Source organism: Geotrypetes seraphini, chromosome 7 (genome assembly GCF_902459505.1).
Source record: "Geotrypetes seraphini chromosome 7, aGeoSer1.1, whole genome shotgun sequence".
Taxonomy (NCBI): Eukaryota; Metazoa; Chordata; class Amphibia; order Gymnophiona; family Dermophiidae; genus Geotrypetes; species Geotrypetes seraphini.
The window spans coordinates 102,316,125-102,328,870 of record NC_047090.1 but is presented as its reverse complement, the minus strand read 5'-3'; the positions used below and the strand labels follow the sequence as shown (position 1 = coordinate 102,328,870).

The 12,746-nt window shown below is 43.0% G+C and overlaps 1 protein-coding gene across 1 annotated transcript in view; it reads right to left on the bottom strand.

Annotated features, from left to right (window-relative positions):
- The window catches only part of LOC117363276 (cytochrome c oxidase subunit 7A-related protein, mitochondrial-like), a 40,933-nt gene extending 30,020 nt beyond the window's left edge, over positions 1-10,913 (bottom strand). Inside the window, exon 1 of the mRNA XM_033950709.1 lies at positions 10,691-10,913. Coding sequence (XP_033806600.1) covers positions 10,691-10,762 — 72 coding nt within the window. The 5' untranslated portion in view covers positions 10,763-10,913. The remainder of the gene's footprint in view (positions 1-10,690) is intronic.
- Positions 10,914-12,746: the final 1,833 nt, after the last annotated feature.

Below are 12,746 nucleotides of genomic sequence, written 5' to 3'. Positions count from 1 at the left end.
TCTGTTTTAATCTGACTTTGAAAAGTTTCCCTCTGTCCCGTCTCTTTGTTTGAAAAAACGGGCTGAGGGCACCCCCCCTTCTTCTTTGTCTCCCTCTGCATTTACAGTGCCTATCTGAAGTAACTACTTTGAAAAGAAAAAAGAAATTGTGTTTCTCAGCTTTGTCTTTCTAAACTCCAGTTCTGTCTCTCTCTGTCTTTTTTGCTTTGCCCTAACTTTTTCTCTTGTCTCTGGAAAAAGAAAAATAAAGTTAGTTGTCAGTGGGACTGAATCGGGAGAGGTGCCAAAATAATTGGTGAAATTGTGGAAGGAAATCTCCCAATTGCAAGCAGACTTGATTAAATCTTCTTTTCCTCAGAAGCCAACTGAGATAAGCCTGGACTCATTGCAGGATACCATGGCAGGAACAGAAGCCTCTATACTGTTTACCAGAAGCTGGTAAAAACAGTTAAATTGATAATTCTTTTGCTGAGATAGACTTAATGGAGCAGAAATTTTTTACTAACTTGGAGACAAAGTACAATGATTTTTATGAAGGACAAACAGCATTGATTAAAGAAAAAGATTAGGTTCTTTCTTGTAGATGAGTCTACTGGTCTTGAACGCTAGGGTTATGCATCTGAATCCACAAGTTGCTTGCAGAATGCTGTCAATCATCTTTTGAATCTGCCTCCTTCCCAGGAAGCTGTCCCTGCCCCCTCAATCTTTACAAAAGTAATCAAGTAGCACTGTAATAACAGACGACCAGGAGGGAAACAGGAGTGTCAGTCCCTGACACTACAATTCTGTTCTGCTCTGTAACAACATTACCAATTAACATAACATTCAAGTAACTACTCAAACCAGATACAAAAACATGTGCAACTAGCACTAATCTTAGACAGAAGATCGTAGCTACTCGCATGTCCTATCAAGCAGAGACTTAAGCCAGACTTTACATTCTTGAGTGTTTTCCTCTTTCTTTCTTTTTCTTAATCCTCTCAGTTAATCTGAGAAACAAAGAATTCTCCAAATTCAGACTGACCTTAAGACAGAAGGCAGGCGAAGCCCACTGACAGGGCTGGGCTTCAGGACCACTAGACACATCTACAAGAAAACAGATTATCAAAGTAAGAACCTAATCTTTCTTTCTAGTGCAATATCTAGTGGTCCTAAACATTAGGGACTTACCAAAGCAGTCCTCAGAGTCTAGGACTGACCTGCTGAGCCCACCTTCAAAATGGAGGACCAGTAAAAAGTCTTTCACGGCTGCTATATCCACCCTATAGAACCTGGTACAGGCATGAAGGGTAGACCAAATAGCTCCTAAACAGATTTCCTTGGGCAAACCCACCTGAGTCTCTACCCATGATGTAACAACTCCTCTAGTGGAGTGAGCTTTCAATATGATTGGCGGCTGCTTACCACAGCCTTCATACATGGAGGAAATGGTCATTTTAATCCATCTGGAAATCGAGGCTTTAGACGCTGGCCTCTCTTTCTTGGCATAACCCCCAAGCAGTAGCTTTCCTCCCCTCCCACCCATTCCCCTGTGTTTTAGCTTCCATCCCTCCCATCACTCTGTGCAGCGGCACCCCACCGAGTCTCCCACCGTGAGACCTGACATACCTCCAAGGCATCCTAAAGCAGCTGTGGTGGTAGATGGTCAGCAGCAGCATCGTTCTTAACGGGCTACGCATAGCCTGCCCTTTTAGGGCTTCCCTCTGCCGCGTCATCAGTGACATTAGTGACATGGCAGAGGGAAGGCCCTGGAAGGGCAGGCCAAGAGAAGTCCTTTCAGAATGATGCTGCTGCAACTGCTTTATGAGGCATCAGAGATATGTCGGGTCTCACCAGGGTGGGGTTGCTAGGGAGCCTATTCAGAGAGGCATGCCCCTTGAGAGGCTAATTCACTATTCAGCACAGATGTGGAGAAGTATGCTGAAGAGTGAAAGCCAGAGCATAATGCTGGAGTTTAATTTTTTTAAAAGTCACATATAGGTGAAGCATGCATAATTTGGAAAGTCAACCGGTGCTGCAAGGGTGATCCCTGTCAGAATGAGAGTAGCGATGAAGAGAAGCCTCCTGGGCTCCACAGCCACCACACATCTGCGCTTGGCCAAAGCACCTACAGAGGGCTCTAGAAACGTCTCCTGCATATCCTCCTGTAGCGCTGAAGGATTCAAAGGAGGCTGAGCCCAAGGCTCTCACCCCTCCTCTGTGTGTTCTGCTACACATGGGACATGGATGCTCCTCACCAAGCTATTCAGCACAAACCTCACTAGACCCCCATGTGCCCCTCCAACTATCGCTCCATCTCCCTCCTCTCCTTCATATCCAAGTTACTTGAACTTGCTGTTCATTGCTGTGCCTGGACTTCCTCTCATCCCAAGCTATTTTTGATCTGCTTCACTCAGACTTTCGCCAGCTGCATTTCACAAAAACTGCCCTTACTAAAGTTTGACCTCTTTTGGGCCAGATTCTTTATTGCTGAATGCTATATCATTCTAAAACTATTTCTCACTTCATTATTGATGAAAGGCATATGCAGCCCTTACTAAAGTTTGACCTCTTTTGGGCCAGATTGTAGGTCAGTAAGAGGAGTTTGAATTATATTTAGAAGCAGACGGGGAGACCCCATGTGCCCCTCCAACTATCGCTCCATCTCCCTCCTCCCCTTCAGTTACTTGAACTTGCTGTTCATTGCTATTGCCTGGACTTCCTCTCATCCCAAGCTATTTTTGATCTGCTTCACTCAGACTTTCGCCAGCTGCATTTCACAAAAACTGCCCTTTTGGGCCAGATCCAAAGTTTTGGGCCAGATCCAAATTTTGACCTGTTTTGGGCCAGGTCTACCTTCTCGATCTATCTGCCACCTTTAAACTGATCACCACCTTCTTATTAATACAGTGTCCTTCCTGGAATTCAAAGGTTCTGTCTCTCCTGGTTTTCTTCCTATCTCTCCCAATGCTCCTTCAGTGTATACAATGATGGTTCCTCCTCCACAGTTATCTCACTATCAATTGGTGTACCTCATGGCTCTATCATGAGACCACTCCTTTTCTGAATCTACACCTGCTCACTTAGAACACTGATCTACTCCCATGATTTCCAGTATTACCTCTAAGCTGATAACACCCAAATCTATCTCTTCGCACCAGATGTTTCTACTGAAACCCAAACCAAGTCTCAGACTGCCTATCCAACACTGCTGCCTGATGTCTCACCACCATTTAAAACTGAAAATGGCTAAAATGGAACTGCTCAAATTTCTATCTAAGCCCACTTCCTCCATTCTCTGTCTCTGTGGACAACACTCTCATCCTCCCTGTCTTGTCCGTTTGCAATCTCGGGGTCATCTTTAACTCCTCTTTCCTTCTCCTCCCAGATACAACATACTGCTAAAGCCTGATGCTTCTTTGTCTATAACATTGCCAAAATCTGACCCCTCTTCTCCAAGCACACTACCAAAACCTTTACCCACACCCTCTTCACTTTGTGCTTAGATTACTGCAATTCAGTACTCTCAGGTCTTCCGCTCAGCCATCTTTCTCCTTTTCAATCCATTCAAAATTTAAATGAATGACTTGTGATCTGCAAGAGTCACTATACTCACGTTACCCCTGTCCTAAAGTCACTTCATTGGCTCCCCATCTGTTTCCAAATATAATTCAAACTCCTCTTACTGACCTACAAATGTATTCACTCAGCAGCCCCATATTACCTCGCTTCACTTGTCTCCTCCTATGTCCTCCCCATCCCTCCGTTAGCACCACTCAGCCGGTAGGTCCCTCCTATCTGTGTCCTTCTCCTCCACTGCCAACTCCAGACTCCATTGCTTCTATCTTGCTGCACCATATGCCTGGAACAAACTGCCTGAATCCTTACAGTGGGCTCCATCTCTGGCAGTGCTCAAATCTAAGTTAAAAGCCCATCTCTTCGAGACTGCTTTCAGCACCTTACTCCTCTCACCTTGGGTTCTTAATCCCCACCCTATATGTCATGTCTGTTCAAGTTAGATTTTAAGCTCTTCCGAGCAGGGACAGTCTATTAAATGTCAAAATGTACAGCTCTGCATATGCCTTTCAGCAATAAAGAAGTGAGAAATAGTAGTAGAATGATATAGCATGATATAGGGGTAGGAAGACCTGAGGAGTTCATCCCTATCGATTTTAAGTAAAATCAAGGGGTTTTGAGGCAGATAGAGGCTTTTGAAAAAAAGATCATTTAATATCCAAGATGGCCACCACCAGTAAAATCATGCCAAAAATGGCCTGAAGTACAAAAATTGCAGGGAAAACATTTTTAGAGGTGGCGGATCTTGACTCAGGCTGCAGAAGCCTTTAAATTTCACTTTTAGAGACACCCCCCCCCCCTCAATTTTCCCATATGCCTGCCTGATTCAGCTTAGGAATGCAGCTAGGACAAATAGAGAACTCTTCCTCACAGGTTCACCGGATGAACTTGGTCTTCAGGTTGCCAGTCAGAACAAGGTTGGACTGAGTCTCAACCCATGGAAAACCTTGTGCTGCAAAGGGGGAGAGGACCATGCAGCCAATCTACTATTAAGCCTGGCCACTCAAGTTCCTGATAAATCAGGGATGTAAGAAGCTATGCAGGGGATGGCCCCTTGAGCTCAAAAAATACAAAAGCAGGCTGACTGGGTGTCCCTGAGGGCTGATCCTGCTAGCAGCAGACTTCTGCAGTGCAAGTCTGCATCTTCTCCCAGGCAGAGGTTCCAACAAGTGGGAACCTCTGTGCACCGAGCCTCCAACCGAACTTAGACATAATACTCAGAAATAATAAAACCACAGAGCAGAAACACTTCTGAGCAACTTGCTGAAAACTGTATATTATGTATGTTTAACCTGTAACCTGTTCTGAGATCTTTGGGGAAAAACGGGGTAAAAAACGGATTAAATAAATAAACCAATAAATGAGGAGGCAGGAACAGCTACCTGGGAAGGAGGTGGAGTTTAAAAGATAATTGACAGCATTCTGCAAGCAACTTGCTATTTGCAGGTTCAGATGCATAACCCTAGCATTCAGGACTTTGCCAAGGAAAATTGTAAAATTTGGATAATTTGTCAAGGATGAGTACCTTGTGGTTTATAAATTTTCTGAAATATTCTCCAGTAGCACTATTAATGATAGAAACATGAAGGCAGATAAAGGCCAAATGGCCCATCCACAGCAACCACTATCTCCTCCTCTCCCTGAGATCTCCTGTGCCTGTCCCATGCTTTCTTAAACTCAGACACAGTCTGTCTCCATCACCTCTACCAGGAGATTATTCCACACATCCTACCCTTTCTGTAAAAAAGTGTTTCCTTAGGCTCAGGAGTAATCTATCACCTCTTAACTTCACCTTATGCCCTCTCATTCCAGAGCTTTCTTTCCAATTAAATAGATTTGCCTCATGCACAATTTATGCCACATAGCTATACACTTCTCCCTCTGTATTCGCGGTTTCAGCATTCGCGGTTTCAATTTACAGTTTTTAGCTTGCTGGCTTCTCCCCCCAAATTATGTCAACTTGCAAAGAGAAATCACTGATTCCAAGCATTTACAGAGAAAATGGCTGATTCCCAGCATTTTCTTCACCGTGTTTTGCCTCTCCTTCAGGAACAGGCCAGGTCTCCCACCATGTTATTCGCAGTTTCACCCTATTCATGATGGTTTTTAATAGAAAACAGCGAATAACATGAAAAAGTTATTTGCGTTTTTTCTGTATTCACGGACATCCCTCCCTTTAAAAAAACTAGGGTCACCTCAGCCTTCACAGTGTCCTATTGAGACTGAGACTTCATTTGATGTTTTGAAACTGACTCAAACCTTGCAAGATGATACAGTGGGAGTGAAACCAGCTACTTTATGAAGTGGTGGTTAGTGCAGCCTGGGGGAACTGGGTTCAATCTCCACTGCAGCTCCTTATGATTCTGGGCAAGTCAATTAACATTCTATTGCCCCAGGTGCAAAATAAGTACCTGAATATAATATGTATATCAAGCCCCATTCCCTTCCCCCTTTAAACCATGTTCGTGACAGGGCACTGAGACAATCTTTCCAACACTGGGATTTTTTAACTGCTTAGTAAGAGTATTTCCAGATGTGACTAGAGTTACTTAAAAACATGTCAGCAGTTTTGGGAGTTAAGGCCACATGTTGAACAGTTAGGAGCTTTATTTTGGTTGAATTTCCTGTGCAAGTGTGTTATAAAATGGAATTCCCTTAAATATATCTTTTTGGGGTCCTGAACATTTACAGGCTTTTTAAAATTCAAAACTGCCTATATCTACACCTAGATCGACCTCTATCAACTTCCACTCCATAAGAACAGAATATAATTAGAGAGCTTCCTTCCTTTTTTTCTATTTAAATACAAAAATTTTATTTCTGAATTGTGGACATCCCCCACCCTTCCTCTTATATCTTGTGGATTTGAATACAGTGCCACAGAATGATTATGTAATATATTTCATTTACTTAACTAAAACTGATTCTGATATATTTCTGTGACAAAAATGTATATCTTGGAATTGTATTTCAAAAATTAGATACATTAAAAAAAAAAAAAATGCTTCCTTCCTAGGTCTAGACCAGTTAATGTGTGGACATTGAAAAGACAAAAAAAACCCCACCAAGATAGGACAGGTCAGACCTATGCATTTCACTGAAATGTTCTAATACTGTAGAACCAGATGATCAGGTTCAGGCTCATCTTTATTTGATACTGTAACAGGGAGGTACGATCTAGGCCAGTGTCCCGCAAACTTTCTCGAGCCACGGCACACTAAAGGTAATGGCCATGGCTCAAGGCACCTGGAAGTGCGCGGATATCGCCGTGATGACATCATGCGCATGTGTGACATCATGATGATGTCCGCGTATGTGCAAAGGCCCTCAAGGCGGGCCCTGAGACGCCAGTGAGGGGTGCCAGATGGGAAGAGGGCCAGAGAGTAGGTTAGGTGCTGGCACCCACTGATTGCCTACAGGACGTGCCTCTTGCCACGAGAGGCACATCCTGTAGGCAGTCAGCTGGTACCGGCACCCCTCCTCCTCCCCAGTGTACCGTGGAACACCTGAAATCTCAGGAGGCACACAGTTTGAGATACACTGATCTAGGCAATTAACAATAATAAAACATAACTGATAGCAAGAGTATCAGTTAGCAGGAGAGGGCGGAACTACAAATCCATAACAGGAAAGAGGAAAAACAACAGAGGAGGCTCATGGATAACAGTATTGCAACACAAATTAAGAAAGAAAACAATGTTATGGAATGAAATACCACATTGTTCTATTTCCATTTTATTTAACTTTAAAGTTCCAAAAGAAACACAGCAAAAACTATTTTAGGTATATTTGGGAATAACTAGTGAGATACTGATGACACAATCGCAAGAGAATTGTGAAAAACTGCAAGAGGACCTTGTGAGACTGGCCGTTTAATGTGAGCACGTGCAAAGTGATGCATATGAGAAAAAGGAACCCAAACTATAGCAACATGATGCAGGGTTCTCTTGAGGAGTCACTGCCCAGGAAAAGGATCTAGGCGTCATTGTTGAGGATACGTTGAAACCCTCAGTTCAATAAGTAGTGGCAGTGTCTAATAAAGCAAATAGAATGTTAGGAATCATCAAGAAAGGAATGGAAAAGAAAGATGAAAATGTTATAATGCCCTCATTTCGCTCTATGGTACGGCTGCACCTCAAATACTGTGTGTAATTCTGGTCGCTGTATCTAAAAAAAATACAGCGGAATCAGAAAAGATTCATAGAAAGGCAAAGAAAATGATAAAAGGGATGGGACAACTTCCCTATGAGGAAAGGCTAAAGTGGTTAGGGCTCTTCAGCTTGGGATGATATGAGAGAGGTCTATAAAATACTGAGTGTTGTGGAAATGGTAGATGTGAATCACTTGTTCACTCTTTTCAAACATACGAGGACTAGCATGCGATGAAGCTACTAAGAAGTAGATTTAAAACAAACCTGAGAAAATATTTTTTTCACACAATGTATAATTAAACTCTGGAATTCCTTGCAGGAGAATGTGGTGAAATCAGTTAGTTTAGGAAGGTTTAAAAAAGGTTTGGATAATTTCCTAAAAGAGAAGTCCATAGACCACCATTGAGATGGCTTGGGATAAGCAGCATAAAATCTGTTTAACTGCTTGGGATCTTGCTAGGTATTTGGGACCTAGGTTGGTCACTGTTGGAAATAGAATACTAGTCTATCCTAGTATGGCAATTCTTCTGTTATTACGAGTATTTTCTAATTCAAACTTATGTTTTGGCTACACCAGCAATTGAAAACATATAGATTTCATGATGTATTTTTTAGCCAAGATGAAAGATTTGCAGACCCTATATTTCAATCATGCCCAGCAAAATACATCCTATGCTGCTTTACAGTTGTGTTAAAAATGCATGTCTTAAGTTCCTGCACAGGCATTAAAAAGTCTAGACTGAGCAAGAGTAACAAAAAGGAATAATAATATATTTGTCCTCAACACTCTTGGTAGCGCATATACAAGAACACTGCATGCAGTGGGTAGGGTTGGTCATTCTTTGAAAAAAATAATGCAAAAGACACCCTATGCGGCACTTACACATTTGTGGATAACACCTCTTAGCTGCTACTGTATGGTAATGCTGCCCAATTCAAATCAATTCACCGATTCATTTCAGTGAATCGATTCAAACTGATTGTCTGAAAAAAAATCAGACCCACTGATTCAGCAACTAACACCCCACCCATCCCCCCATGATCATAACCCCAGGCCTCCTAAAGCAGCAGCTACAGCCATGGCGATGGCCAGTCAGCAGAGGCAGTGCTCTGAACTGGTAGCTCATGGCCTGCTCCTCTGGGGCCATCCCTCTGCCACGTCACTGCTGACATGGCAGAGTGAAGCCCTGGAAGGGCAGGCTGGACTGCAATCAACCTGTTCACAGCGATGCCACTACTTTAGGAGGCCCAGAGGTATGTCTCACAGTAGGTTGGTGGAGTGCTGCTGCTGCACAGGATGATGGGAGGGAGGAGGGAAGGAAAACTACTATACAGGGGGATGGAAGGGAGGGATGGAAAACTGATGCACAGGGGAATTGGTGGGAGGGGAGGAAAGCTGCTGCTCAGGGGAATGGGAGGGGAGGAAATATGCTGCATATAGGGGGAGAGAGGAAGAATTGTTGGGGGTAGAGGAGAGGAAGGGAGAGATGAAACAAAGAGGTAGAAAGGGGTGAGAGGGAGAAATCCTGTATATGGTGGAGGAGAAGGAGACATGCAGGGAGAAAAGAGGGAGAAATGTTAGGCATAGGGTGGAGGGCAGAGAGTGATGGTTCATGGGGAGAGAGAAAAATTGTTGCACATTATAATGAAGGCAAAGAAGGCAAAGATGTTGTATGGAGGGGAATAGAGAGGTTTGACCCAGGGCACAAAGCAAAGAGAGAAAAGAGAGATGATAGACAGTGGGGAAAAAAAACAAACAAATGTTGGATATGGCAGTGGAAGGTAGAAAAAAATATATATTTTCTTTTTTGTAATTACAATATGTCCAATTTGAAATATGTATCCTGCCAGAGCTGGTGTTAACTTTTTTGTTAATTTTTACACCACAGCACTGGCATGGGGTAGGAGACGGCAAAGGGGGTGGGGGTGGAAAGGCTACAAAATAAATCTGCCAGGACGTTTGAAAAAGAACACCCGATTGGGCATGAAAAGCGAATCAAATTGAAAAATCAATTCAATAGGCTGAACTGAATCAATTTTTTTTTCTCTGAATCAGGCAGCACTACTGCATAGCTATTAGGTTAAAGAAATCCAGTCCAAGCAAGGTTAGCAAAGGGGGTAAAAAGTAAATCTCAATATCAAAAATATTTCACCTGTAATAGAATCTCAATGTGCATACACAGGTCACAGCAAACTACAAGACTTTTATATTATCAAAAATAGGAGGAGGAAAGGGTCCTCAGTATTTACACAGATAACCATTCTCTGAAGTAAAATAGACACGTTTATTCTCTATCTATCTTGTATACATTAGTATAACGTACTATGGAAACAATTTTTCAGCCTTCTATAATCAAAAGAGACACTTAAGGAGCCATCATGTTCACTTTTTCACTCCTTCAATGTGATTCATTAAGAATGCTCTTCTTCTGATTGACAGAACATCATTAATGAACCACATGTTGAAGGATTGAAGAAAGCAAATACCATGGCTCCTTAAGTTTCTCTTCTTTTGATTATAGCGGGTTGAAACAATGTTTCTTTAGTATATGATACTCGATATGCATGAGCCTGTTTTATGAAAAAGGTGGAGGGTTGGTTTTTTTTTTAATGACCGATGACAGAGAATACGGTGTCTCTACTTTTACTTCGGAGCGCCATTATCTATGTAAATACTGAGCTCTTTTGCCTCCATCTATTTTGCAGTTTGCTGAGTGGCATGGTTATGCACACTGAGGTTCTATTACAAGTGAAATATTTTTGATATTGAGTTTTGATTTTGCCTCCCTAAGAGTGTGTGCATTGATTTAAAAAAAAAAAAATTCTCTCCAGCACATGTAAAAGATAGCGTGCACGAGGCGACGCTAATCCTTTAAAAATAATAAGAACAATAATGCTGTCAACGGACGCAGACTAAATTAACCGCAGCTCATGTCCTTGGTCTCAACGCCTTCGGCCCTGTCTGACCTTGCAGCGCCGCTCACCTGCGGAAAATAGGCCGCGTGAGAACAGGAGCCCGTCAGCCGCTGAGTTATCCCATTGAACTTGTAATACATATCGAGAGCCTGTTCCCACACCCAAATAAGCTCTTTCAAAAAACAGAAGCCTCTTCAGTCACCGGAAACCCCACCGGGCCCGGTCCATAACAAAACGTCACCGAGTGTTTACGGATCGCGCGTGCGCCCTTCGCTTCCGCGGGCTTGCTGGGAAATGTAGTGCTCTGTGCCCAATGATTGAGGGAGAGACGGGGCTGGGCTGTAGTTCGTAAGAGGGAACCACAGAGCTTTTCTATCTTAAGCACACAAACATTAACACTGTTCAATGATCCAGAAATTTTAAAAGCGATATGTAGTAGCTTATGGAGCATTGCAAAGTTTCTGGATAAGCGTTCAATTATTGAGGCATCCAACTTCATGGGGAGGCTAGAGATGGCAAAAATAATGTTTAGATTCCTGACAAGGGCTTCCATTTCTCATAAGGTGTATCAGGGGAGTATGAACTGCAAAGAAAGATTAAATCACTATAACAGCAGATATAACATTGTAGAAAAAAAAATGTATGTGGTGATGTGTGGGGGAGAGGGGTGTCTTTTACTAAAGATTAGCGCACGATATCTGCCACAGGACTCATTTTATTCATATGGGGTTCGCTGCAGATAACGTGCTCATCTTTAGTAAAAGACCTCCTTTAAGTGTTCCAGATAACTTACTTTAAAGACCCAAACCGTAGAGCAGGGGTGTCCAACCTGCGGCCCGAGGGAGGGAACGCACGTAGTCACCGATTGCGCACGGCCCCCTCCCTACCTACCCAAATTTATCTATCTCCCTCCCTCACCCTTACCTTTGCGGCGCATTTTTAAGGTTTGAGACTTGTTGAAAGCCACCGGAGCGTATGTGCAGTCACGCATGTTTGTGGGCAGAAGCTTCTCTAACGCAACATCCTTCCAACCACACACACATGCGACTGCACGGACACTCTGGTGGCTTTCAACAAGCTACTCAAACTTTAAAACGCGCCGCAAAGGTAAGGGGGAGGGAAGGAGATGCATGGACCGCACAAGGGGTGCCGAAGGGCAGTGAGGTGGCGAGAGGGATGGATGCTATGGGGACGGGGCAGTGAAGGGGATGAAGATGGGGTGGTGAGGGGATGGCGGGGACTGGGACGGTAGGGACGGGGTGGTGAAGGGGACGGTGGTCCGGTGACGGGGCAGTGACAGGGACAGATATTTCCCCGTGTCATTCTCTAGGTCCAGCCCCTCTGTCAAATTTAAGAACCCATTGTGGCCCATGAGTCAAAAAGTTTGCCCAGCCCTGCTCTAGAGCCTAGACAATTGGGCAATCATGAGCGAAACTGATATTTGAAGGCAGACTCTGTGTCACATTTTCTGATAAAACCTAAAACAATTGAAGTTTTTACTGAAGAAACTAAGAATATAAACAGGAAGACTTGGAAGACCTACAGAGATCAGATAACAAAAAGGGAGGTGCATTCTGAATAATTAATAACCTCTTTAATTTGTGTCCAAAAGCAGAGGGGGAAAAGAACAAGTGGACAGAGATGATAGGATTTATGGACACTGTGTCAACGTAATGAAAGCAGGGTTATTTCTTGATTCCACAAACATGCCTTAATGAAAAAATTGAAGGAAAAGAACTTTAACAGTTTAAAGGAGGAGAGATATAAATCCTTTCTGATCTCTTACAATACACAGAAGGGAAAAATATTTATGCCTTCATAAAAGACAGAGATTTGATATCAGTGGGGTGATATGAGGGAACTGAATACTGCATAACACAGATAAAAGAGTGCCTGACTACGGTGAAAGAACACAGTTTCATCATAACTTTGGAGTTTGTTTATCAAAGGACATTAGAACTACAATTAATATGGATTTTAACATTTATTACGGTAACTACTAGGGTTACCATATGGCTCCAGAAAAAAATAGAGGATGAATTGAGACATCTGGGTTTTACTTCCATTGCTTTCAATTGAAATCAAACCCGGATGTCTCAGTCGGTCCTCCTTTTTCTGGAGCCA